Below are 26104 nucleotides of genomic sequence, written 5' to 3' on the forward strand. Positions count from 1 at the left end.
TTTTCTCTTTTGAACTGCGACTGAAATGTCAACTCTTAACCCTATACTATTCAAAATTTTATTTATTTTTTTTTAATTTAAATTTTCAATTGAGAGACTGATTTGTAATTCATAATAAAATGAAAAAGAATTACGTGCGGTGCGTTGTGTTTGCCAAGAGCCAGGATAACAAACATGTGCGTTATTTTAAACCTCCGCATTGTCAAGTGAAGCGACAACGAGGGAAAATTGCAGCGATGTTTCATTAGGAGACTCTTCACGTGTGCGCGTGACTTTATTTGATGCCCATCGCAGCCGAGCATTTCTAAGCGGACGCGTTTGTTCACAGGTGGAGGATGTATACCGAATATGAAAAGACTCATATACATGGATAGACCAAATTTCAAATGGTGGTCTTATAAAACCTAAACCAGAATTCCTTGTCAACATAAAGAAAGTAATTTTTAATAAATTTAATGGAAAGAAAATTTCGAATTGCAAAATTTTAATAGCTAAATTATTGAAGTTAATTTCTGATTTAAATTTTGAAGAATCGAACTTTTTTTTAATGTCTAACATACTTAAGAATTAAGTATTTGAATAAAAGAATAAATGCTCAAACAGATTGGGATAGCAAAATGTAAGAAAATTATCAACACGGTTTTATAAATAATTTGTGTAAGTATGCATTTCCACATTTACATTAAAACTAAAATGCAATAACTAAAATGAAGCTGATTCTAATAAGATTTAAAATATTTTCATATTTACAAAAACTTTAATTTCAAAGATATTGAGTTTTATCAAATGTGGTAAATACATATCAAAGGGTTAATTTCTTTGTTTACATTTTATGACATTACAGTCAGCTATGAGAGAGCTCGACTGAATTGTCACTTCTACCTTGTTGAATATGCCTTCCCAGTGAGAATTAGGAGCACGTAATAATACCTTATTAGCAACTTACTCTTCACCTGGCAGTCATTACCATTTCCCAGCCGAACGTCCCTTACTTTTACAAAGGCATGGCCGCCTTATGTAAGTAGGAATTTAGAATGTACATTTGGTATCAGACATACTTCTGAGCCGCTTTACAAAGTAAGTTACGTGTAATGCAGATAAGTCGCTCGGAGTAGTTCGGCGCTTGGAGATAACTTCGGCTGCACGTTACTTTGCAACTGACAACGTAATGTGTCGTTGGAGGTGTTCATTTTGTGCTTTACTAGTAGATGACATTGGCCATGATGACAATTTTGGTACTAAAAACTGAAAGAAAATTTGGCTTACCTCGTAAGGTGCTTACCTATTTTCCCAGTGGGTTGATCAATAAACACGTACGAAAGAAAGGGAACACATACGTTTATAAATAAACATGTACACAACACATATACAAAAACGGCACTCAAGTACACAATACATTGACAAAAACGGTACTAGACTGTCTCGCTTTGATTTCGGAATGTGTAAGCAATTGAGAAGTAACCCTGCAAGCCATGGCTGAGCAGTTTCCCCTCAAATTCGACAGCGTTAGACACATTTTCACAACTTTTTAGCTATCACGCACACATTTACAAATTTGGTATTCGAAATGAGAAACATTTTTCATTTGTTAGAGCGGAATTCCTACTTTTATAGGAATTCTGTGCGTTAAAGCGAGTAAGAAATATGGCAGTTTTTATGACAGTAGGCTTTGTCGAAAAATGTCACATTTGATAAAAAAAAAATTATAATTTTATAGATATTTCAAATTTCATTTTATGTTCCCGTTGCCGTTGCCGTCGACTTTGCATCATTATTTTTAAGGTATGTACATACATATGTAAATTACTTAACTTGTGCATTTTAATTGATTTTCTCGTTATTACAGATTTGCAACAATTAAAATTAAAACCCACCATCATCTTTAATGCCGTCACCAGCTGATATCGCACGCACCTCCTCCATCACCTTTAATGCCACCACCAACATCGTACCATCACCTTCAACACCGGTACCAGAAGTATCGCCACCATCATCATTCAACACCGGCACCAGCAAAATCGCACCATCAACATTCCACGCCTCTACCAGCAAAATCGCCTTCAACATCGCCACTATTACTTTAGGGCCACCACCAACATCACCTTCAACGCATGCACCAGCAATGTTATACACATCCACATCAATGGTCCTCTGCAATAACTACACAATTCAAAATTCAAAAAATAAAAACTGTTACTACTCTTAAGTCGCTCTTGTCTGTAATCCTCGTCTAATCCATTTCCAACCTTTTATAAAGTAAGCAGTAAGGATTGCTAAAGTAAGTACTAAATATTAGACATGGATTCGACATGGATTAGATAGATATATGAGCCACTTAAAAGTAGTAAGGGTTTTGTTTTTTGAATTTTGAATTGTGTCGTTATTGCACAGGACCATCGATATGTACAAAGTATGTTATTTGTTTGCACATATGTACTATAAGAGTTTTGTATTAATAAACGTTTTTTAAATAAACCAATTCATTTTTAAAAGTAAAAATTTTGATTTTCTACTTATTTGTTTTTTCGTGTACTGAGGAGTTTATAACGCCAAAATTAGTAGTTTGATTATTAGTGCTGAGGAGTTTATAACGACAAAAATGAGTAGTTTGATTATTAGTGTTGAGGAGTTTATAACGACAAAAATGAGTAGTTTGATTATTAGTGCTGAGGAGTTTATAACGACAACAATGAGTAGTTTGTTTATTAGCACTGAGGACTTGCTAATGACAACAATGAGTACTTTATTCATTAGCACTGATGTGTTTATAAAAACGAAAATAAGCAGTTTGGTAGTTTTTAGAGCAGAGCAGATATATTTTTCATTAATCAAAGTTTTCAATTAGTAAGAAGAGGTAAAATATTACACCAACAAGGGGAAAGTGCTGAACGGCCTTGCCACATTGATAATATTAAAACAATTAATCGGAATATTTTCTTTCCCATATTTATACCAATGTAATAACATTTCAAATCAAAAACCATTATCAGTGCTTGGTACTTTTTTTTACTTACGTGGTTGGCACCTGTTTTTTATTAAAAATAATTAAAATGTAAAATGTTAAAGGAGACTATATCAATTATATGATATTTTAATAAAAAAAAGGCGTGAGTACTAGGTACTCATGAAATTTGATGTGTAAACATATGCGAACGGCAAAGCATAAAAGTACGTTTACATATAAATATAATCTCAATCAAAGCTCGTTAGCTGTCAAATTGGTTGTGCTTGTTATTCACACAACTCGAGGAAAAGTTAAACTTCTTCTCTGTGCCACCGTGGTCACTTTTTTCTGCAACACATATTATGCCATTTAAATATATTTTAACTGAATATTTTATTAAAAATACCTTTATAAACCTATTTTCCTTAATAGCGTCAATTTTTGTTTACTTTAACATATGACATTACTCCTCTTCTTCGCAAGTATAATCGATAAAACTAGGTTGGACACCAAAAAGTTATCGGTTTAATCTGAGATATTTTTAATTATAATTTTGCATGGCTAATCTCTTTTTCTAATAACAGATTAGGGAGTTAAGCTCGAAAAGTAGGATGATGCTTTTATATGTAAAGCTATTATTAGGCGATTCAGTTACATACATTCAACCGTAGGTTAGGTTAGAAATTAAACATTAATTTCACTTAATTTTATTCATTTTGCTGATTTAATTCTTTTATTCATTTTCATTTTTAATTCTTTTAATACATGAAATTATCGGTATGATTGATAAAATATACTTGTACATACTTGTGACTCAAAGGCGTTAAAATATCTTGGAAACACCACATCAATTACTGTTTTTGAGCTTTTAGTTTGAGCATTTCTATTTGTATATATTCCTAAATTTAGTTTCTATATGCAGTTCATATTGCAGGATTTTACCCGATGCTTTTTTGCTCCGTACGTTTTGCTGTTACACACTTTTTACTCTCACTTCAGAGAGTGATTTTGCTGTTTGACCTTTTTCCAGGATTTTACACGAAAAGTATTGGATCAGAGCTATTATATCATCCATACATATGCATATTATACATACATATATTCATGTATTTCATCAGTTATCAACGGTCCCAGTTAAAATGATATCGGTATTTTTTTAAAATTTCGCCTTTCTTTTTTATCAAAATAGACTACTAAACCTATGCCTAAAACCATCTACGAATATCAAAACCAGGGCATGAATCACGTATGACGACAATCGTCCGAACGATATCGTGTCGAGATTGTCTTGCTTCATAAAAATCAAAATTTTTTTGATCGTTTGTGCGATATCGTCAACTCGATTCCAGTTTTGCTTCACGTAACAGTAACAGTAACACGTAACAGCAACACAAATGCATAAATCAGTGTTTTGACAACATCGCACAGTGGTTCGGATCGCAAATCTAGCTGGACGAAACTATTTAAACAAATACTCGATGATGGATCTTTACACCACTTCTTACCTAGGGTATCTTTGAGTCACTGATTACGAATATGAAGTCACTTATCAAAAATTCAAAATGGCGGATCCAATATGGCGGACGAAAAAAAAAAAAAAAATGGTAGATTTCTATGAAACTGGGTATCTGGGGGTTTTCTGGGTCGCTGATTACATATCTAAAGTCATTTACCAAAAATTCAAAATGGCGGATCCAATATGGCGGACGAAAATTTAAAAAAAATCGGTAGATTTCTATGTAATTGGGTACCGGGTCATTTACTTAATTTACTTTATTTACTTCGGAACGAGCATTTTCATCAGATATTTCTTTCAATTTACTAATCACATAATCACGGACACCCTGTTGTCTTGTAGAAGTTTCAGCAACACTTCTCCAAATGTCAAACAACTCACTTCTTAAGATTTTACTTACCATGACTAAAATTTAAGATCACAGCAAGAAACACAAATAAATTTCAGAAAAAAATTTTATAACAGCGCTTATAGATTTGCATGCCTGTTGTATAATTTTGTAATTTCAGAAAGCGGAAAATTCGCGAGGTACTATTTTTTTTAACTCTTACATAACCAAAGTTTTTATAACTCCAAGTATTTTTCTGTTTTAACAAACAATGAATCTATAGCGGAATAAGTGTAATTTTTTGTTTATAAAGTCAATTTGCAATTATGCAAATATCTGTGAGTGCCATTACATACATAGGTACAAAGCCGTATGCACGTGCGGAGTTTAAAAAAGGCGTGAGTACTAGGTACTCATGAAATTTGATGTGTATACATATGCGAACGGCAAAGCATAAAAGTACGTTTACATATAAATATAATCTCAATCAAAGCTGGGTAGCTGTCAAATTGGTTGTGCTTGTTATTCACAAACTCGAGGAAAAGTTAAACTTCTTCTCTGTGCCACCGTGGTCACTTTTTTTGCAGCACATATTAGGCAATTTAAATATATTTATAACTGAATATTTTATTAAAAATACCTTTACAAACATATTTTCCTTACTAGCGTCAATTTTTGTTTACTTCAATATTTGACACCATAAACTTATCGGTTTAATCTGAGATATTTTTAATTATAATTTTGCATGGCTAATCTCTTTTTCTAATAACAGATTAGGGAGTTAAGCTCGAAAATTAGGATAATCTTTTAATATGTAAAGCTATTATTAAGCGATTCAGTTACATACATACAAATTTAGGTTAGGTTAGAAATTAAACATTAATTTCACTTAATTTTATTCATTTTTCTGATTTAATTTTTTATTCATTTTCATTTTTAATTATTTTAATACATGAAATTATCGGTATGATTGATAAAATATACTTGTATATACTTGTGACTCAAGGCAGTTAAAAATATCGTCAACTCGAATTCCTCTTACTATGCATATGCCTAAATGTATGCAACCATTTGGCAAGCAAACACAGGGTGCTTCTAATGAAAATAAAAATTGTATGCTGATATACACATGCTAAGCCCTTCGAAATATTGTGCTGGGATATGCGTTACAGCTTCGCAAATTTTACCCCTACTGAAACCAAAGATGTATACACATCAATAATCGGAAGTAGTAATCAATTTTAGCCATATATGTAATACTTCTATATTGGCAGTAAGCTAACTTCTCATTGTGTAAGTATTCCGAAATCAAAGCGAGACAGTCTAGTACCGTTTTTGTCAATGTATTGTGTACTTGATTGCTGTTTTTGTATATGTGTTGTGTACATGTTTATTTATATATATATATATTATTGATATATCTGTACTATAGTGTTTTCGGTCGGTGCTAGCTCTTACTGCCAATATAGGAGTATTACATATATGATTTTAGCGCATTTCCTCTTGCTATGCATATGCCTAAATGTATGCAATTATTTGGCAAACATACACCGGGTGCTTCTAATGAAAATAAAAATTTTATGCTGAAATACACATGCTAAGCCCTTCAAAATATTATGCTGGGAGATGCGTTACAGCTTCGCAAATTTTACCCCTACCGAAACCAAAGATGTATACACATCAATAAATATATTTGGTTTAAAATTTTATGTTTTTATATGTTGAAAGTTTATTATTGAATAATCAAAAATTTTCTTTTTGATAACAAACAAATTCATTGAACCATAAATTGAACATCAAGAATTTAAACAAGTATAAAAACATACAAGTAAATTACCCTACAGAGACTTCATCATAATTGTTCTTTCCATTTTGTAATAAAAACCACACGCGCAATTTTCTGTTATTTTTTTGTTTTCTTATTTCTAAAATGTTCATCCCAAATGAAAACTTTTTATATTTCGGTTCAAATTTACTTTTAAATTTCTCATAAGATTTTTACAAAAAATTAGGCTTTGTGATTAGCGCATCACCATTAAATTTCACAAATTTTGAATTTATGCAAAACATAAACAACTACCAGATCGTCGTTTAAAGTACAAAACCTCGTATCAACAAAATGAAAAACCGCGTATGTGAGGTTGCATAAATTATTTTGTAGAGAGTAAAAACACTCATATTTCAAAATGGTTCTCTCTTTTTTACAAAGAAATCGCATTTCAGGACGAATGGATAAGGCTTGAGCCAAGAGCTTGTGTGAGCAAATCCAATTTTTGGCAACAAATGTCAGTTACGCGGTTTTGCAGAACGAAGATACGCGGTTTTGTACTTTAAGCGACGATATGTAAGTATACACTTTCTTCATACTTTCTGAAACCTAGTCGTCAACCCCATTTTCGAAATCATGTAGCCGGCATAATTTTCTTGTTCATCATATTCCACATCTTTGAATGTACTGATAAAATCTTCTGCTTAAAAAAAAATATTTCTTCTAGTGACCAGGTAGCATGAATTTGATGAAATGTCATAATTTTATTAAAAGTCAAATGGTTAAGAACAACAACGAATGTCATTAAATGAAACTACCTTCTTTTTTGTATCATGGGAAAAACTATTTTTTGTTCAGAACTTCTTGTTTACGAAACGTTGGCATAAGTTGAAATCATAAGGATGCCGTTTTCTTCCGTTTCTCAATGGATTTTATGTATGCACTACTTCTACATATCGTCGTTTAAAGTGCAAAACCTCGTATGTGAGGTTGCCTAAATTTTATAGGAGAGAGTAAAGCTTGTCCTAATTAAAAAGGGCTCTCTCTTTTAAACTTAATTATCTCTTCTCCTTATGTCTAAGTATCGATATTTTATTATAAATGGCTAAAAGCTTGATGCCAGGAGCTTCCGGTGACAAAATATCTTTTTTGGCACAAATTTCAGTTTCGAGGTTTTGCAGAACCACGATACGCGCTTTTGTACTTTAAACGACGATATACATATTGGCGCTTACACAGTATGTTAGTGTTTGGCCTAGCTTCTCTTCCGATATGTGACGTGTGTGATTTTGTCACACAAAGTAAAGGACAGGGACAATTTAGAGTTTTTCCGAGCATACTTTTCAACCTAAATTGAACTGTGAAATATAAATGGGCGCGCGATTAAGCGAACAATTATTTTTTTAGAAGTTTTAAGTAATTTTTCTATTTTCTATGGCACTAAAAAGAAAATATTCAGAAAAATGTCAGTATAAATATTTTTGATTTTGGTAAAAGTAGAGAATAGGGAGCGATGAGCTAGAAAAAAAGAAAAATTGGGCGTGGATCGACCTTTATTCTTGATTTTGATGGTATGAATTTTGTTTGCTGCATATTAAGAGGGCCGGTGCAAGGGGGTGGTAAAAGAGGAATTTTCAATATTTTCAAAAGCTTATTTTTCGAAAATTATTGAACCGATTTTTCGCACACAACCTTAAGACAGATTTCGCTTCTATTATTTTAATGTGTTAATGTTTGCAGTCATTTACGAACGATACAAGATCGATAGAGAAATACATAAAAATCTCTTGCTTTTTGATTGGATTACTCAGAAAGGTTTTAAGTATGCAGTTTTGTAGCCCAATTTAATTTGATTTCAATTTTAATACATTAAAGTGCAACTTTGATGTAGCTAGGACTTACCGTTGATATTTGTATTTTTTTTTTTTTTGGTTGAAGTTGTTGGTCATTTTCTCCATATAAAAAAATCGTGTTAACATGCATACTTCGTATGGAAGAAATGACTGACACCGTCATTAAAAAAAGTCTCAAAATATCAACTGCTGCTACTTCATACATGCACTTCAATGTGTTAAAATTACATGGGCTACAAAGCTGCATATTCAACGAAATCTAATGAAAAAGCTAGAAATTTGTATGAAGGTTTGTAGAATATTTTTTTTTTTTAATATTGCACAAAGTTTAAATCTTAGATTTATACGTGGTTTGTTAAAGAATAAATTATAAGGTATAATAAAAAATTAATAGTCAAAGCTTTTCAATATATGGTTGGCGTATAATTGTGATGCACACCTCATTTAAAATATTTGTTTTTGAAAAGCATTCTTTTGTTAGTTTTATATTTTCTTTCCTTAAATATTTGTTCTGGATTATTATACCCGTTTAACAAATAAACTTTACTGATTTCTTTAACATTGACTAGTTTTCATAACTTTATTCATTACCTTAATGCAGCAAACTAAAATAAATAGTACATGTGTGCATAAGCACATAATTAGCAGAACCCAAATACCAAAAATCAACAGCTCTATGAAAATACTTAAGCACTTTCACAGTACACTGCTTGCGCACGATTAAGGGATATAGAGATTGTGCCAATCGCGGTACCGCTAATCCGCTCTTTGTGATTTTGACAGAATCAGCTGTGTGCGTGACGTCATCTTGGTTAGTTATTGCTACGTGTTCCTAATTAATCAATCTTTGTATATTTATTGATTCCTGCAAAATTGGGCCATGTAATATTAAAATTAACACATTTTTCTGCATTGTTTATATATTTTTATATGCGTTTTGGCATTTCTCTGTCGCAATTGCACCAAGATGACGTCACGCAAAAATCACGCTCAAAAATCCTCTCTCATTGGCGCAATCTTGTATTCTATCAATCTTGCTGCTTGCGGATATTTTCAGTCGATGTAATTGTCGCTTGCAAAGCAAATACTACTCTTCTTGCTATTGATCGGTTTTTTACTCTCGCATACTCCAGGTGGTTTGTGTTTACTTGCACTCTCCAAGAGAATGGAGAGATAAAGAGAGTAAGTAATTGCGCTGCTAACAAATGTCTTGTTGGGCAACTCAAATGTACCCGTGCAGTTTTTTAATACATGTTTTAAAAGGTAAAACCGTTCGCTCAATTCGCCGGCCGTCATCTATTTTCTGAAGTTTGTCTACTTTATAAAATTTAAATTTTCAGAGCAACTCAAATTCCAAATAAAAGTAAAACAAAAAAAAACAAAACAATCTCATATAAAAGTTTAAGAGTACCGTTAATTTCTTCATGATCCAATGATCGGACCTAAACCAAATTAGTTGGGACAACCTCTGAGGTACCACCTTTCATTTATAGAAATCGACTAACGTGGTCCAAAGTTAAGCAAACATAAATAAAAAAAGGAAATATTCGGACGAATTGATAACGTCCCCCTTGTAATAATAAATAATAATAGATATAATATTAAATTTTTCCTTTATTTGAGACTGAAAGTGAGAATGTTTTGTGCGAGATTGAAAATCTTCAGGCCGCCTCTCAGCGGTTGTACCTTTAAATTTTTGTATCAAGGACGTTTATAGGCGGATTTTTAGTAGATATTTTATTTTTAAACATTTATTAATTATTTTTTGAACGCACTAAATAATGTGTTGGTAATATGGTTTAGTATACCATATGTCACGAACCATATGTACCATATTACCCGCAAGTTTTTCAAGGTGCCACTTTTTGACTTTTTTCAAGTTTTTCATAAAATCCTTTTTACGTTGCATTATTAGGAATTCTTTGTTGTACAGTCTTTTAGCCAATACCACAGTGGTGATAAATTTGCAAATTGGAAAAAGGATGCATAGTTTCTTAGTTATGATCCAAAAAGGAATAGATATTCCATATTACCCGAACTTACTCTATGTAATGCATTGCTTACTTTTCGTTTGGTTTCAATTTCAGGGGATCGCCATTAAAGACAATGACAGCTTAGCCGCTATGCTTTCAGCCGAAGTTCAAGCAGACTTGTTGATTTTGATGTCTGACGTGGATGGAATTTACAACAAACCACCATGGGAAGATGGAGCAAAACTTATGCATACTTATACTTCAAATGATCGCCATGTCATCGAATTCGGCAAGAAATCCAAGGTATACATATGTGTAGTCTTTTAAACATCTATACTAATTATATAAAGAGAAGTCCCTTTTTTTTGTAACAGGTAATCTCGCGAACGGCAGGTCCGATTTTCATGAAATTTTGCATACAAATAGCTTTCGGTAACCACCATGTTTTAGGCTAAAAAAAATTTACTTTTTTTTTCGGGTAGGTGGACCAGGGACCGGTCTATTCGAAAAAATCTTATTATAGTCCGATTTTCTTAAAATTTAGTACGTAAGTAGCTTTTTAGCATATATTAGCATATATGACCCCTTTTTTCCAGGAAGTGGTCCAGGGATCGATCTATTCGAAAAAATCGAATTTACGATCCGATTTGCTTAAAATACGGCGCGCAGGTAGCTTTTTAGCATGTATTAGCATATGTGATAAATTTTTTCCGAGAAGTGGACCAGGGACCGATCTATTCCAAAAAATCGTACTTATGGTCCGATTTGCTTAAAATTCGGTACGTAAGTAGTTTTTTAGCATATATTAGGATATATGGTAAATTTTTTCCGAGAAGTGGACCAGGGACTGATCTATTCGAATTTACGGTCCGATTTGCTTAAAATTCGGTACGTAGGTAGCTTTTTAGCATATAATAGCATATATAATCCATTTTGTCCGAGAAGTGGACCAGGGACCGATCTGTTCGAAGAAATCGATTTGCTTAAAATTCGGTACGTAGGTAGCTTTTTGCCTGGATAAGCTTATAAATTCCTGCTTTCCAATTTTCATGCAATTTCGAATATAAATAGCTTTAAGTAACGACCATATCAAGGGGCGAATTCGTCACTAGGCAAGATTTTTTTGCGCCAATCAGACACAAGGGATACTGTCAAAATATAATTATAATATATAATATATCTCAACTAATATATATTTAGAAAGCCGTTTGTTAGTTTTCGCAAGGCTCGAGAGCGGCTGAACCGATTTTTTTGAAACTGCCACCTGCCGCACGTGTCCCAAGGATGGTTTTAGGCTGAAAAAATCTATATGTAAAGGGGGCGTGGCACTTCCCATTCAAACCGAATTTCTCATGCTACATATCTCTGAAAGTGTGCATGGTAGAGTTTTGGAAATTGGTATGGAGATATACGAAATCAATCGCATACCCTTGGAGAAAAATTTTAGCCATTGTAAAAATGGGTGTGACATCTTCCATACAAACCGATTTTTTCATACTGCTTATCTCTGGAAATTTTTTGGTAGAGTTCTAGAGTTTTGTATGGAGATGTACGAAATAAATCGCATACTCTTGGAGAAAAATTGGAACTATTGGAAAAGGGGGCGTGGCATCTTCCATATAAACCGAATTTTTCATACTGCCTAACTTTGGAAGTGTTCATGGTAGAGTTCTGGAACTTGGTATGGAGATATACGAAATCAATCGCATACTCATGAAAAAAGAGGGCAGCTGTTGGAAAGGGGAGCGTGGAACCTCCCATATAAATCGAATTTTTATACTGCATATCTCTGAAAGTATTCATGGTACAGTACCGGAACTTCGTATGGAGATATGTATAATGATTGAAATCAAGCCCATACTCATGGAGAAAATTGGGCTATTTGAAAAGGGGTGTGAGGCCTACAAACGTACCGACCTTTACCTATCTTTGAGTGAATTTTTTTATTCTTCTGTAGGTGTGTTTGTGAGTGAAATCCTCCTAAATAGTTGTACGGATTTTAACGAAAATTTTTGTGTATTTGAGTGGGTCTCTGGATGGTTTAGTTTCACAATTTAATCCGACAGTTGGCGCTGTAGTTGAGTTATTACTAAAAACCTTATTTATGATCCGATTTGGCTAATGTTTTAAATATGTATGCAATACTATTGCAAAAACGTGCTGCCAAGTGGTGCTGAAGTCGAGCTATTACTTAAAATAGCCAAGTGAGAAAAGGGGCCGTGAAGGTCGGATTAAATCGACCTGTTGCACCATTGAGTATATCGAACGCTCCTGCGTTGCGATTGGCCCAATGGATGTGATTTTCCAATATTATTATGCGTTCAAACTTTTAAGGCATTTCGTCTGAAATAAGTATATGTATATTGCATTTCTGTAGAACAATGATTCGCACCCATTTTGAAATTGCCACCTACTATACTGTAAAGCTTCTAGGACATTCACTATAGAACCGGGTCATTGTTGCCGCCAGGGAGTGAAGAGGAAAAAATTTATTTCGCTTTGCGAATAACCGTGCTATGAAATGCCGCACAACTGGAGAATTTCAAGAACGGATATAACACTTTCCTTAGGTTATTTAAAGCGGCAAATCACCACCAAACCTTAATCTTAGCAGACAAATGTGCCAATGAAAATCGTAAACGTGAATTGTTGGTGAAAATGTTGGACCAAAAAGTTTTGGGCGGGACGAAGTTCGCCGGGTCTGCTAGTACATACATAAATACATATTTGTATGTGTACATAACACAAGTTTTGATAACACCTCTATAGCAAGTAATTTTTAAGCAAAACCAAAACCGACTTCAATTCTCATATAAAAATTTAAGCGTTCCCTTAATTTCTTCGTGATCAAATGATCGGATCTAAACCAAATTTGTATGGGACCACATTTCTTTTAAAAAAAGAATCATAGAAATAGGTTAACTTTGTTCATAGTTATGCGGTAACATATCTACATATATAAAAAAATATTCCGACGAATTGATAAGCTCCTCCTTTTTTGAAGTCGGTTAAAAATATATGTATCGATAAACCAATACTATTTGCTCGAATAAGTCCACACCAGTGTTGCCAGTTTGCGGGATTTCGCCCTTTTTTAGGGATTTTATAACTAAAAAGGGCGAATGGGATTTTCTGTCCAAAAACGGGATTTTTTGCACACCATACCGAAAAATAAAATTTAGTAATTGATAATTAAGAAAAGGCTGCCATACTCAGGGCTGCGGAGAGGGGGGGGGGGGCAGCCAGGGCAATCGCCCTGGGGCCCGGAAGGTTTTTGGGGGCCCGGAAAGGCAAAGCAGTATTGACAGTACTCGAACTAGGATTTCATAGATACATACATAGGTATTTTGTTGCTACAAAAAATTGTTTTAAAATTGAAGTGTTTAACTTAACCAAATCACCAAACTAAAATTATAAGCATCCAATCAAATACTTACCTTGTTTATACATACATATAAAAAACGGTTCTGACGACACAAATTTGTCAAGTGTTTATACGAACGCACCTAAATCGATAGCAAAGAAATCGTCTTGAACTGACATTTCGCAACAGTGAATGTGAAATGAAGAAACAGCTGATTTTTAAAGCGCTTTGAACAAAATTTGTGTTTATACGATATTTTGCACACTTCCAGTCAGTGTGGCTGAAGGGGAGCGTTCTTTCAGTCTATTGTCTCGCGTGAAAAATTTTTTGCGTTCTACTATGAGCCAAAATCGCTTGACATGCCTAGGAACATTGGCATTGGAGTCCAGCCTTGCTCGCAGCATTAGTTTTGACTCAGTAATTTCCATATTCGCAGACCAAAAAGCACGGAAGGTTTTCCTTGGATGATTCAAGCTCTTAAAATGTATTTAAAAAGGTTAATGTAAGCAAATCAAACAATGAGATCTAACATTTCATTTACATATCGACGTGCCATACGAAAACTAACACCAAAAATTTTGTGTCTGAAGAAAACTAACACTTTTATTTTGTGTCTGACGAAAACTAAAACTTTCAATCTGTGTCTGACGAAAACCAATACTTTTATTTTGTATCTGACGAAAAGTAACACTTGAATTTTTTCTCTGAAGAAAATGTACTAGCTAAAAGTGTTAGTTTTCGTCAGACACAAAATAAAAGTGTTAGTTTTCGTCAGACACAAATTGAAAGTGTTATTTTTCGTCAGACACAAAATAAAAGTGTTAGTTTTCTTACAGAATTTTAAAAGTGTTAGTTTTCGTAAAAAATTTAAAAAGTGTTAGTTTTCGTATGGCACGTCGATATGTATGTAAGTGCTCTAGTAAATCTTATTTTATATGAAATAAAACTGACAATGTGAATTGAAAAATTTTTGTATGTTATTTTTTTACTAGATTGAGTTTATTTTTTAGGGGGGCGCGCAAACGCGAACTGTCCCAGGGGCCCGGCTCGGCTCTCTGCGGGCCTGGCCATACTCCGTCAGCGCACCTTCATTCACATGAAATAAATTTGGATGGCTTCTGAACTTGCTTTAAATGAATATAAAATAATTAACTAAGCACAAGTCTTTAGAAAGCATAGCGGTATACACAGGTGTTGATCAGTTTCATTTAAACGATAAGTGGAAAAGTATTTTGAGTGATTCTATTTCGCGGTGTTACACTGATCATAAACTTTTTAATCCACCTAGTACAGGTCGTAGTGCTGATCGACTAATTCACGAAACTGCGTTTAAAATTTTTCTAACATCCTAATATCCTCAACTTATTCTTAAAAACCATTTTCGCATGACTTCCGGCACTAAACCAGCTTAAGCTCGCTTATTATTTAACCAATTTTAAGTTTATATATGAGTTTGGGAAGAAGGATGTTTGTATTATTTAAATAAATAATAAGTTTTGTGAGCGCATTGCAAATATGTGGAAAATTTTTAGAATAAATCTAAAATTTAGACCAACATTTATTATTTTTTTCATTTCTACAACATTTTTTGACAAACTTTTAAAAGAAAATATTCCTAGTAAAACTAGGTACCATTTATAAAAATCAATAGACAATTTCGGAAGTTCTGATTTTTTTCAAAATCACTTCGCTAATATATCACAGAAAATTTGAATCAGTTAAATTAGATTCACTCTGAGATTTAATAGTTCGTCTAGTTGACCTTTAAATGACCGCGATACTGACCTCGTGAGACCAAACTAACCCCGGATTCCGGTTCAGCGGTCCCAAAATCATATGTAGTGACCTTTTGTTACGATTTTTGTTCCTTGTTCCTTTTGTTCATAGGAAAATTTTCTGGAAACTGGTCGGAAAACGCTGACTAAGTACCGAATCGTTATTTTTTATAAGCGCCACAAAACCTTCGAGTTAAAAAAAAAAACCTAACTTTTCACATCTTAAAAGCAACGATAGACCTCCATCATTTTTGAGCAGAGCCGCATGCGTTTTGACGTGGTCCATATAAATCCTATGTATATTGCATATACAGGGTGTCCCAGAAGTAAGCTGCCAAACTTGAGGAGAAGGTAGGTGGGGGGTGAGCTCCCTGATAAGCAAAAATGTTTCAGGTAAAAGTGTCATCGTTTTTGAAATATTTAAATTTTTTTGAATTAAAAAATTGTGCCTTTTTATGTATTTTCTTTAACTGCAACTACAAACCGGGCAATACTTAGTAAATTTTTTATGTAAGATATTTCCAGATAGTTGCCTCTCCATACTCAAATGCAATGTAGTTAAAATATATTAAGGAACCATCATAAAATTAGGACTATTTCTGGATTTTTAACTTTTTGATATTTTCTTCCCCAACTTTGACTATCTCGGGTGAAAAAAAATGTACTGAGCTATAACTTTACATTACATAAAAAAATTTCTCATTTAATAAAGATTTCAGAAAGGTGCCACACTTACTGTTTTGAATAGAAAAAAAAAGTTATAGCCGCTTTTGTGGGTAAAGGACTGAGACACGCTAGAATGTATTTAATAGATTTAAATTGAATTTGCACTTGTTACCGTCAAATGACATGCTAAATAGTACAAAGGTACATTATTACCTGCTTCTGACATTATTTTGTGTTACTTACCGGAATTAGTGAAAGTGGATTTTGTGAAATTGGACCCTTCGAACATTGTGTTATTAATACTATGACAGAGAACACGCAGTATACGTCGCATGAATATGCGGATATTCACCTAATTTACGGTGAAGCTTGCTGTAATGCCAGAGCTGCTCAAATACTATATGCAGAGCGATACCCCAATCGTCGACATCCGGGTCGTGAAGTATTCGCCCGGACCCATAGAGAAATATATGAAGGTAAGTGATTTTTACACCTTTCTTGTTTGCTTGCTTGTTAACTATCATTTTTCACTTTTTTAAGGTCTCATACCTGGAAGGCGTGGCGGCGAAACACGACGTCCTGCCACGGTAGATGTTGAAGCTGTGTTAGAGGAAGTGGAACTAGGTCCATCGACTTCAGTGAGAATGATGGAAAGACGGACGGGAATACCAAAAACTACAGTTCACAAAGCTTTAAAAGACCATCGATTTCATCCCTACCACATTCAACGTGTTCAGGCTCTACAGGAAAGAGATTACCTGTCGAGGGATAGATTTTGCCGTGAAATGTTGCGAATGCATACATCAGACCCCAACTTTTTTAATAAAATAATTTGGAGCGATGAATCATCATGCAAACGTGATGGTTATTTTAATTTACATAACCTTCACAGTTGGCAGATAAACAATCCTCACGAAATGAGAGAAGATCGTTCGCAGTACCGGTACAAAATAAATTTATGGTGCGGTATTTTTAATTGTCAGATATTGGGACCTGTGGAACTGCCACCAACGCTCAACTCTCACGGTTATTTATAGTTCCTTCAGAAACGGCTTCCAACTCTTTTGGAAGATGTACACTTAAACCAGCGGCGAAGACTATGGCTGCAAAATGACGGGTGCCCTGCTCACTACGGGCGTGAAGTAAGAGCTCATTTAGACGAAACTTATCCTCGCCGATGGATTGGACGATACGGGCCAATCACGTGGCCCGCTCGATCGCCAGACCTGAATCCATTAGATTTTTTCTACTGGGGCTGTCTTAAGGACAAAATTTGTTCAAAAACAATTCAAAACGAAGAGCATTTGCGGGAACAAATAAATGGAGCTGCTGCTGAGATAGCCCAATTGAGTTTAACATCTCTAAAAGCGTCTTTTCTTAAAAGGTGCCGAGCTTGTATTAGAGTAGAAGGTCGCCAATTTGAGCATATTTTATCAATAAATGAATACACTTTTCTTCAAACAACTCATGTATATCTTATTTCACGTGAACCCATCCTTCACACAAAATATTGATAGATATAGCCCTTGTTATAGACTCTAGTCCGAATTCCGGTAAGTAACATAAAATAATGTCAGAAGCAAGTAATTATGTACCTTTGTACTATTTAGCATGTCATTTGACGGTAACAAGAGCAAATTCAAATTAAATCTATTAAATACATTCTAGCGTATCTCAGTCCTTTACCCACAAAAGCGGCTATAACTTTTTTTTCTATTCAAAACAGTAAGTGTGGCACCTTTCTGAAATCTTTATTAAATGAGAAATTTTTTTATGTAATGTAAAGTTATAGCTCAGTACATTTTTTTTCACCCGAGATAGTCAAAGTTGGGGAAGAAAATATCAAAAAGTTAAAAATCCAGAAATAGTCCTAATTTTATGATGGTTCCTTAATATATTTTAACTACATTGCATTTGAGTATGGAGAGGCAACTATCTGGAAGTATTTTACATAAAAAATTTACTAAGTATTGCCCGGTTTGTAGTTGCAGTTAAAGAAAACACATGAAAAGGCACGATTTTTTTTTTTAAATTCGAAAAAATTTAAATATTTCAAAAACGGTGACACTTTTACCTGAAAATGTTTGGTTTATCAGGGAGCTCACCCCCCCCACCTACCTTCCCCTAAAGTTTGGCACGTTACTTCTGGGACACCCTGTATGTACATTACGGTGGGTCAATTGGTATGGGAGGTTTTTCGACTATGCGCGTATAGCACAGCAAGATTCTACAAGTGATTATAAGCAAATTTGCCAAAGAAACCATGGATCAAAAATCAATTTGCAGTTTGCCAAATAGCAAAAATAGGTTTCTTAGCATTTTGCTGTAGTGCAGTTAGAAAGTGCTTCAATTTTGTTTAAAAACATGCTATACGCGAGTTTATGGTATAAGGAATCCTTTTCTGGACTTACCTTTTACTTATAAATTTCACCAGAGGACGGAAAGTGAAAAATTTCACATTTACTTCAAAACCTATTTTCGCAATTTGGCAAACTCCAAATTTATTTTAGACCTATTGTTTCTTCAGCAAATTTGCTTAGAATTACATGTAGAATCCTTCTATGCTATACGCGTATGGTAAAAAAAATTTACCCGCCCATGTACATAAGGGCTTGTGTTTCTTCATCTAAAAGCATTTTATGTGTAATATATACATATAGCGCGGGATTTCTGTTATAACTTTAGTACAAAACGGGATTTATGTTATATTTGGACGGGATTTTATTAACGAAGTTCCTGGCATCACTGGTCCACACGTAGTAATGTAGACATGAGAGAGACTATCAGGGTAATTCTGACTAAGATAGTAAAAAGTTTTTCGTAAGACAAATGAAAGAGAGATGGTAAGTTAGTTCGAAAGACTTTTGTTATTCTAGCACATAAGTCTTAAAAAAAGTTCTCTCATTCACCACTCATTATGAAAATATATTTTGAGAGAAAGCACTTGTATATCATTTAGCTCGCGTCGCTTCAACAGTCGCAATGGCCGAGTGAGCAGAGCACAGGCGTGCCGTTCAAAAGATCCGAGTTCGAGTCTCGGTCATCGGATTTTTTTATACCCGAGCGCACTTGTGCACAAGGGTATATTAATTTTGTTCACATAACGGTTGTTTGTAACAGCCAAAACGAATCGAGATAGATATAGACAAATGTATACATAAATAATCAGGATGAAAAAAGAAATCGATTAAGCCATGTCTGTCTGTCCGTCCGTCTGTCCGTCTGTCCGTCCGTCCGTGTACACGATAACTCGAGCAAAAATTGAGATATCTCAACGAAATTTGGTACGTAGGTTTCCCTTAATCCAAGGTAGGTTGGTATTGGAAATGGGCGAAATCGGACTGTAACCACGCCCACTTCCCATATAACGGTAATTTCCAGAAATACGAAAACTGCGATATTTTAGTATCTACAGAAGATAATTCACTAAAAATTGATATTTACAATAATTTTTAGACGAAAAATAAGAATATTATACATTTTTGGAAAATGGGCGTAGCCACGCCCACTTATGGTTACATGTGTATATCTTGGTAACCGCTGCACCAATTTCGTCCAAACTTGGCACAGTTGTTGGCCTTGGTACAGCATAAAAAATCGCCGAAACTTTTTAAAATCGGACAATAACCACGCCCACATCCCATATAACGGTAATTTAGAGAAATAAAAAATCTTCGATAAATCAGTAAATATTGAAGCTAATTTATTCATAATTGATGCTTGCAACAATTCTTTACCAAGAAATACGTTTATGGTAAAATTTTGGAAAATGGGCATGGCACCGCCCACTTATGATCACATATAAGTATATCGGTAACCGTTCTACCAATTTGTACCAAACTCGGTGACAACGTTGACAATTATTGAAATCGGACTAAAATAACGGCCGCTTCTCATATAACGGTAAATTTCCGAAATGCTTGAAACTTCAATATTTCGAATTCTACGGACGCCAATTTACTCAAAATTGATACACCCCGGGTTAGCATCTAGCGGATATATTTAATACTTGCGCCGGGTATTTAATGTTCGGCTCCGCCCGAACTTAGACTTTCTTACTTGTTTTCTTTTTTTGTTTTGATTTTTGTTTTTCGTAAGTCAGTTCTCTATTCCGCCAGCTATCTTAAAAGCTCTATACTGTCTTTCGAAAGACTAACTGAAAGATCTCCTAACGAGGAGGTCTTTGCGTTACAGGGCAATTTTGGCCAAGATAGTAAAAAGTCTTTCCTATGACAAATGGTAAACTAGTTCGAAAGACTTTGGTCATTCTAGCACAGATGTCTTAGAAACAAGTAAAGAAGTATAAGTTCGGGCGAAACCGAATTTTTTATACCCGGCGCGGTATCAACTATCGTCGTTCCAACTTTCTTTAAACTACCTATACTACTGCTTGTTACCGAACATTTTGACAACGGAAAATTTTGTTACCAAAAAAATAACACCACTTCTTTTAACCGTAATTCTAAGTACCTTGGTAACAATTTAATTTATTCAGCCATGAAGTTTTGTATAAATTCTCCTGTTGCATACTTCACGGGGCCACCATATTTTGTTACCTACTTATGAGATGGTAACAGAATCTACCAGTGCGCAGAATGCCAAAATGGCTTAAAAATTACTAGGAACTTAATTTGCCGGTAACAAAATTTTTGTTACCAACGCAGAATAGGCTTGCTAAAAGTCTATAACAGTTTCATTTATTGTTGTAAGTAGTAAGTTGGAGTAAATGAACGTCCTCAGTTATTGAAATATTGGAGTTTTCGTATATCCGAAAATTACCGTTATACGACAAGCCGGTAAATTTTAGTCCGATTTGAAAAGTTTTCAACGAATTAATTTTTCGTACCAAGGTTATTAAATGCACCGAGTTTGGTAGAAATTGATATATCTGTTACCGAGATACAATGGTCATAAGTGAGCGGAGCCACGCCCAAAATCCAAAAATTTATAATAATCTAATATTCTGCTCTGTGGTCATTGCAATCATCGCTTTTGAGTCAATCAGCTTCTGTTGTTACTGATTTATCGCAGTTTTTGTGTTTCAGTAAATTACCGTCGCCGGAGATGGGCGTGGCTTTTGCCCGATTTCAAAGATTTTCAACAAATTCCTTAGCTGGATCCTAAGCAAGGCTTAGGATTGGTGAAGCGGCTAGTAAGATACAGTAATTCATCATAAGTGGGCGGGGTCACGCCCCTTTTCCAAAAATTTCATAATAATAATATTTTGCACCAAACTACTTGAAATACTAATTTTCAACAATTTGGATCCAATATTTACTGAAATATCATAGTTTTTGCATTTTTCGAAAATACCGTTATATGACAAAGGGGCGTGATTACAGTCCGATTTCGCCCATTTTCAATAGCAATCATCGGTAAAGGGCAACCTATGTATATACCAAATCTCGTTGAGATATCTCAATATTCGCTCGAGTTATCGTGTACACGGACAGACGGACGAACGAAAAGAGAGACATTGTTAGAAAAAGTTATAAAAAGTGTAGGTTCGAAAAATCGCGGCATATATAAAATTGTTTAACAAATTAGATACCTTCTGTGGTACAAGAAAAATCAAATAAATAACATTTTCATAAAAGAAGAAACAATCAAATAGGGGATTATTAAATAAACCTCCAAAACGCGTGTATATCTAGTAACATTTACATTGTTAAAAGGTGCGGTAAAAAAAAACAAAATAGTGCGGTTCTTCATATTAACTAAATTAATTTTGATCGGGTTTACGCAGCTTACGAGCTGTAAGTCGTCTACACAAAAAAGGGAAAAAATAAAAAATAAAAACAATTTTTTTCTTTCACAAAATATACATAACAGAAGAGCGGTTATATTAAGTAAAAAGCGATACGTAACCTGACTAATTTAATCGGAGGCTACTCATTTATTTGCTTAAAACAGTATATAAACTGAAAAAAACCGGAAAAAATTAGAAAAATAAATAAAATTAAAGTTATCGAGTTCACAATTAAATGCAAACGAGCAAGTCTCCGGTCAAAGAACCGAAAACTCCTCAATTACTAGATATACCGAAAATGGTGGATGAAGATAAGCATCAAAGCACCTCTGCAGAAGCTACACACTTAAAACAGGGTGCGAAGCAAAAAAAGACCAAAGATTTTTCGGCCGCAAAATTTATTGCGGAAAGTGACTGTCTAATAAGATACTATACTAGGTTTTCCGTAGCCCCTATAAGAGACAATTCAGAATAAGTTCTGGAAGTAAAAACCCTAAGTACTGATAATTTTTGGACACGTCTCCAATCCGATTATGACGCCATAATTGAAACTGAGGATTCAGATTTACCTGAAAGTTTTAAATCCTCGGCTTACGCGAAATATGAAAATTGCTTAGTCCAATCGAAGAAACCAAGGCTACGATTTCGGTCAACTAAAATTAATAAAGCCATTAAATGCACCTACTCCACCCCTGAGAGTAGAGCTGCCCCAAATACAAATCCAAGAAGCATGTTCAGGCATTTATCTTAAAGTGCCAGCGTGTGATACAGAAGTATTTCATGGAGGTCATGAACAATGGCCGTCCTTCCGGGACATGTTTACAGCCGTATACATAAACCGTCCAAAGTTATCTCAATCGCAAAAACTGTATCATCTCAGATACAAAACAGAAGGTCAAGCAGGCGCTATAGTAAAACAGTTCGCACTTGGTGACGATAATTTTAATCTGGCTTGGGAAGCATTAAGAGTATTGGTCGACAATCAAATAACGATTTTAATGAACTTGCCAAAAATTCAAAAAGAAACAAGTGAAGAATTTATGAAATTACAGTCCACTGTATCAAACTGTTTGTCGGTTCTCGCGGCACAAAACATTCCCACTGATAATTGGGACCCTATTCTGGTAAACGTGTGCGCTGCAAATTTACCAGAAAAATCGTTACTCTTATGGGAGCAATCGCTCTCATCCCGAAAAAAATGCCAAACGTGGCAACAAATAAAAGACTTCCTCACAACCCAATTCGAAATCGCAGAAAGGGTAGATACAAAAAATATCAAAGCCGAAAAATACACAGCTCGACCTCAATAGAAGCTACAGTAGACCGCAAGCCAGTAACAATAATTTACATAATCGAGGTTTTAACAGAACTCAATCGTTCATCTCAGAACAAAATAAACGTACGTCATGCGAATTTTTGAAAGGAGGTCACTTATTAAGATCTTGCGAAAAGTTTAAAAACTTACGACGACCGAAAGATATAATGTCGTCAGAAACAACAGACTTTGCACAAATTGCTTCTCTCTCACATGCAAAAAGACTGTGAAAGTAAATTCAATTGTGTATATTGCCAAAAGGCATCACTCGATGCTCCATATTAACAATCTTACCCCCCAAAGTAGCTCTAACTCCCAAAGAGCCAGAGGGCTAGTTGCAACAGCTAGACCCGAAAACCCCGAAAATCTCGGAATCGAAACCGAAACCGAGAAACCATGCTGTTCAAAAACGGCAAATATACAAGCGCTTCATTCTGATAATGAAAGCAAAATTTTACTGCCAACCGCGATTGTCTCGATTGAACATCGATGAGAATTATTTAAGCTTAGAGCTCCAATCGATCAAGGCTCACAAAGATCGTTTATCTCATCAAAAGTCCAAAACCGGTTAAAACTCAAAACCACAAACTCAAATAAAATAAACGGCAAAGATCGCCAAAAATTTGCCCACCTCAAATTAGCGGATCCCAACTGCCACACCCCCGCGCAAGTAGATATCCTGTTAGGCAGCGACCTAATCCCCAAATAATGCTAGAAGGCATTCAAAAAATTTCAAATACCCTGCTAGCCCAAAATACCATCGTTGGATGGATACTAAGCGGTAAAGTAAAAGAAAAAATATCGGTATTCACAACTCCAGTTGAAGATATTTCAAACGTATACCTCAATTCTCAATTAAGAAGCTTTTGGGAGTAAGAAGAACTTCCCCAATGCAAGTCAATACCCCAGAAGATAAGTATTGTGAGGACTATTATAAAGCCACAACTACAAGATCAAAAAACGGCCGTTATGTCATACGGCTACCACGTACGGTATTACCCCAGAAGATAAGTATTGTGAAGACTATTATAAGGCCACAACCACAAGACCAAAAAACGGCCGTTACGTCGTACAGCTACCATTCAAGCCACAATTCCCCGACACACTCGCCTTAGGTCACTCCCGAACCTCAGAACTTCAGCATTTTTTAAGTATGGAAAAAATCTGCTTAAAAAGGGCGAGCTAAAAACCTCGTATGACAATGTACTAGAGGAATACCTCCAAATAAATAATATGGAAGTAGTTGAGTCATATTAAAAAATAACACAAGGTAAATATACATCATTTTACCTCCCACACCATGCAGTAATAAAGCCAGAAAAATCTCCACAAAAGTAAGAGTTGTATTCAATGCCTCGAAATGTACAAGCTCAGGCAATTCATTAAATGACATATTATATACGAGACCCACACTGCAACCCGATTTAATGCTCCTAATACTAAATTGGCGCATGTACGTCGAGAAAATTTACAGACAAATCCTTGTGCATAAAGACGACCAATATTTTCAGCGCATTATATTTCGCAATTCACCTAGTAGTGCAATACGCGAGTACAAATTAAAGTCGGTGACATTTGGCGTTACTGCGCCCCCTTTCTTTCCTTTCGAACACTTCAAGAATTGGTAAACGATACAAAATAAAAATTGTCTCTAGCAACCCCGTAATTCTACCACGACTTGAGCTATGCGGGCGCTCCTTCTTGTAAAACTAGCCTCCACTGTTCAAACCCTTTTAAGCCTGAATAATCGCAAATTATTTCTATGGACTGACTCTGAAATAGTCCTAGATTAGTTAGAAAAACCACCACATACGTGGAAGATATATGTGTCAAGCCGCACAGCCCAAATAATTGACTTAGTTGGGCTAGCAACTTGGCGACTGTAGCCAGTGCTGATAAACCCACCGATATTGGCACAAGATTTTGCAAACCCCTGCACCTCGCCACCGCCTCACTCTGGTGGAACGGCGCGAGCTGGCTAACAGAATCACAAAAATTCTGGCCATAATCTCCCATACGCAACATAATACCCCCAAAAACCGAAAAATTGAAAACTTTCATGCTGTATTGGATGTTATTGATATCCTGGAGTGATTTTCATCGTCCGCCAAGCCCTCAGAGTAATAGCTATATGTTTCAGTTTATAAATCGCCTCAAAAAGAAATTAAAAGGAGCGCCTAACCCCCTTGCACTAACACACCAAGATCTACAACGGGCTAAGATCACTCTGATTATGTCTACTAAAACCCGCTATTATGACCGGGAAATAGCACTTTTAATGGGATCAAAGCCAATAGATAAAAAGAGCCCACTCTTAGTTCTTAATCCCTTCCTAGACCCGAAGGGCTGCTACGTGCCAATGGGCGTCTGACAAACACCACTTTGAGTTATAACGAGCGGCACCCAATAATAATACCAGAAAAATCCCCATTTGCCACACTATATATATATTATTTGAACTTATTGATGCTACACGCAGAACATCGGCTTATGCAGAAAGAAAGAAATGTATTTTCCTGTATAAAGTCTGCCCTCTACATAAGCAGAAAATACGCACGCAGATCATGACAGTTGTAAAAGCGAATGCCAATAAAACAATATTTTCAGCGACACGTATATGTTTGTACGAATAAGCGCTAAAATCTGCAATTTATTTAAGTAACGAAATTTACAAAGTTGTATGGTATTTGATTGCTTCTCACACTTGTGTTTGGCTTTGCATAAAGCAAGGCATTCGATTACAAATATATTTTGCGATAAATTTATGTAAAATTTTATTATGTATAAGATTTACTTCTGCTCGGCTAGAAACCCACGTTGAAAAGGAAGGAAATTGAAGTCAAAGCGGGAGAG

At 34.9% G+C, this 26104-nt stretch overlaps 1 protein-coding gene across 1 annotated transcript in view; it reads left to right on the forward strand.

The window, feature by feature from the left end:
• The window catches only part of LOC118738679 (delta-1-pyrroline-5-carboxylate synthase), a gene marked incomplete at its 5' end in the record, with an annotated part of 514696 nt that overhangs the window by 33544 nt on the left and 455048 nt on the right, over positions 1 to 26104 (forward strand). Inside the window, 1 exon segment of the mRNA XM_036469592.1 lies at positions 10497 to 10685. Coding sequence (XP_036325485.1) covers positions 10497 to 10685 — 189 coding nt within the window.

The sequence above is a fragment of the Rhagoletis pomonella genome, unplaced genomic scaffold (genome assembly GCF_013731165.1).
Source record: "Rhagoletis pomonella isolate Grant_MI unplaced genomic scaffold, Rhpom_1.0 Rhpom_scaffold_00005, whole genome shotgun sequence".
NCBI classification, from domain to species: domain Eukaryota; kingdom Metazoa; phylum Arthropoda; class Insecta; order Diptera; family Tephritidae; genus Rhagoletis; species Rhagoletis pomonella.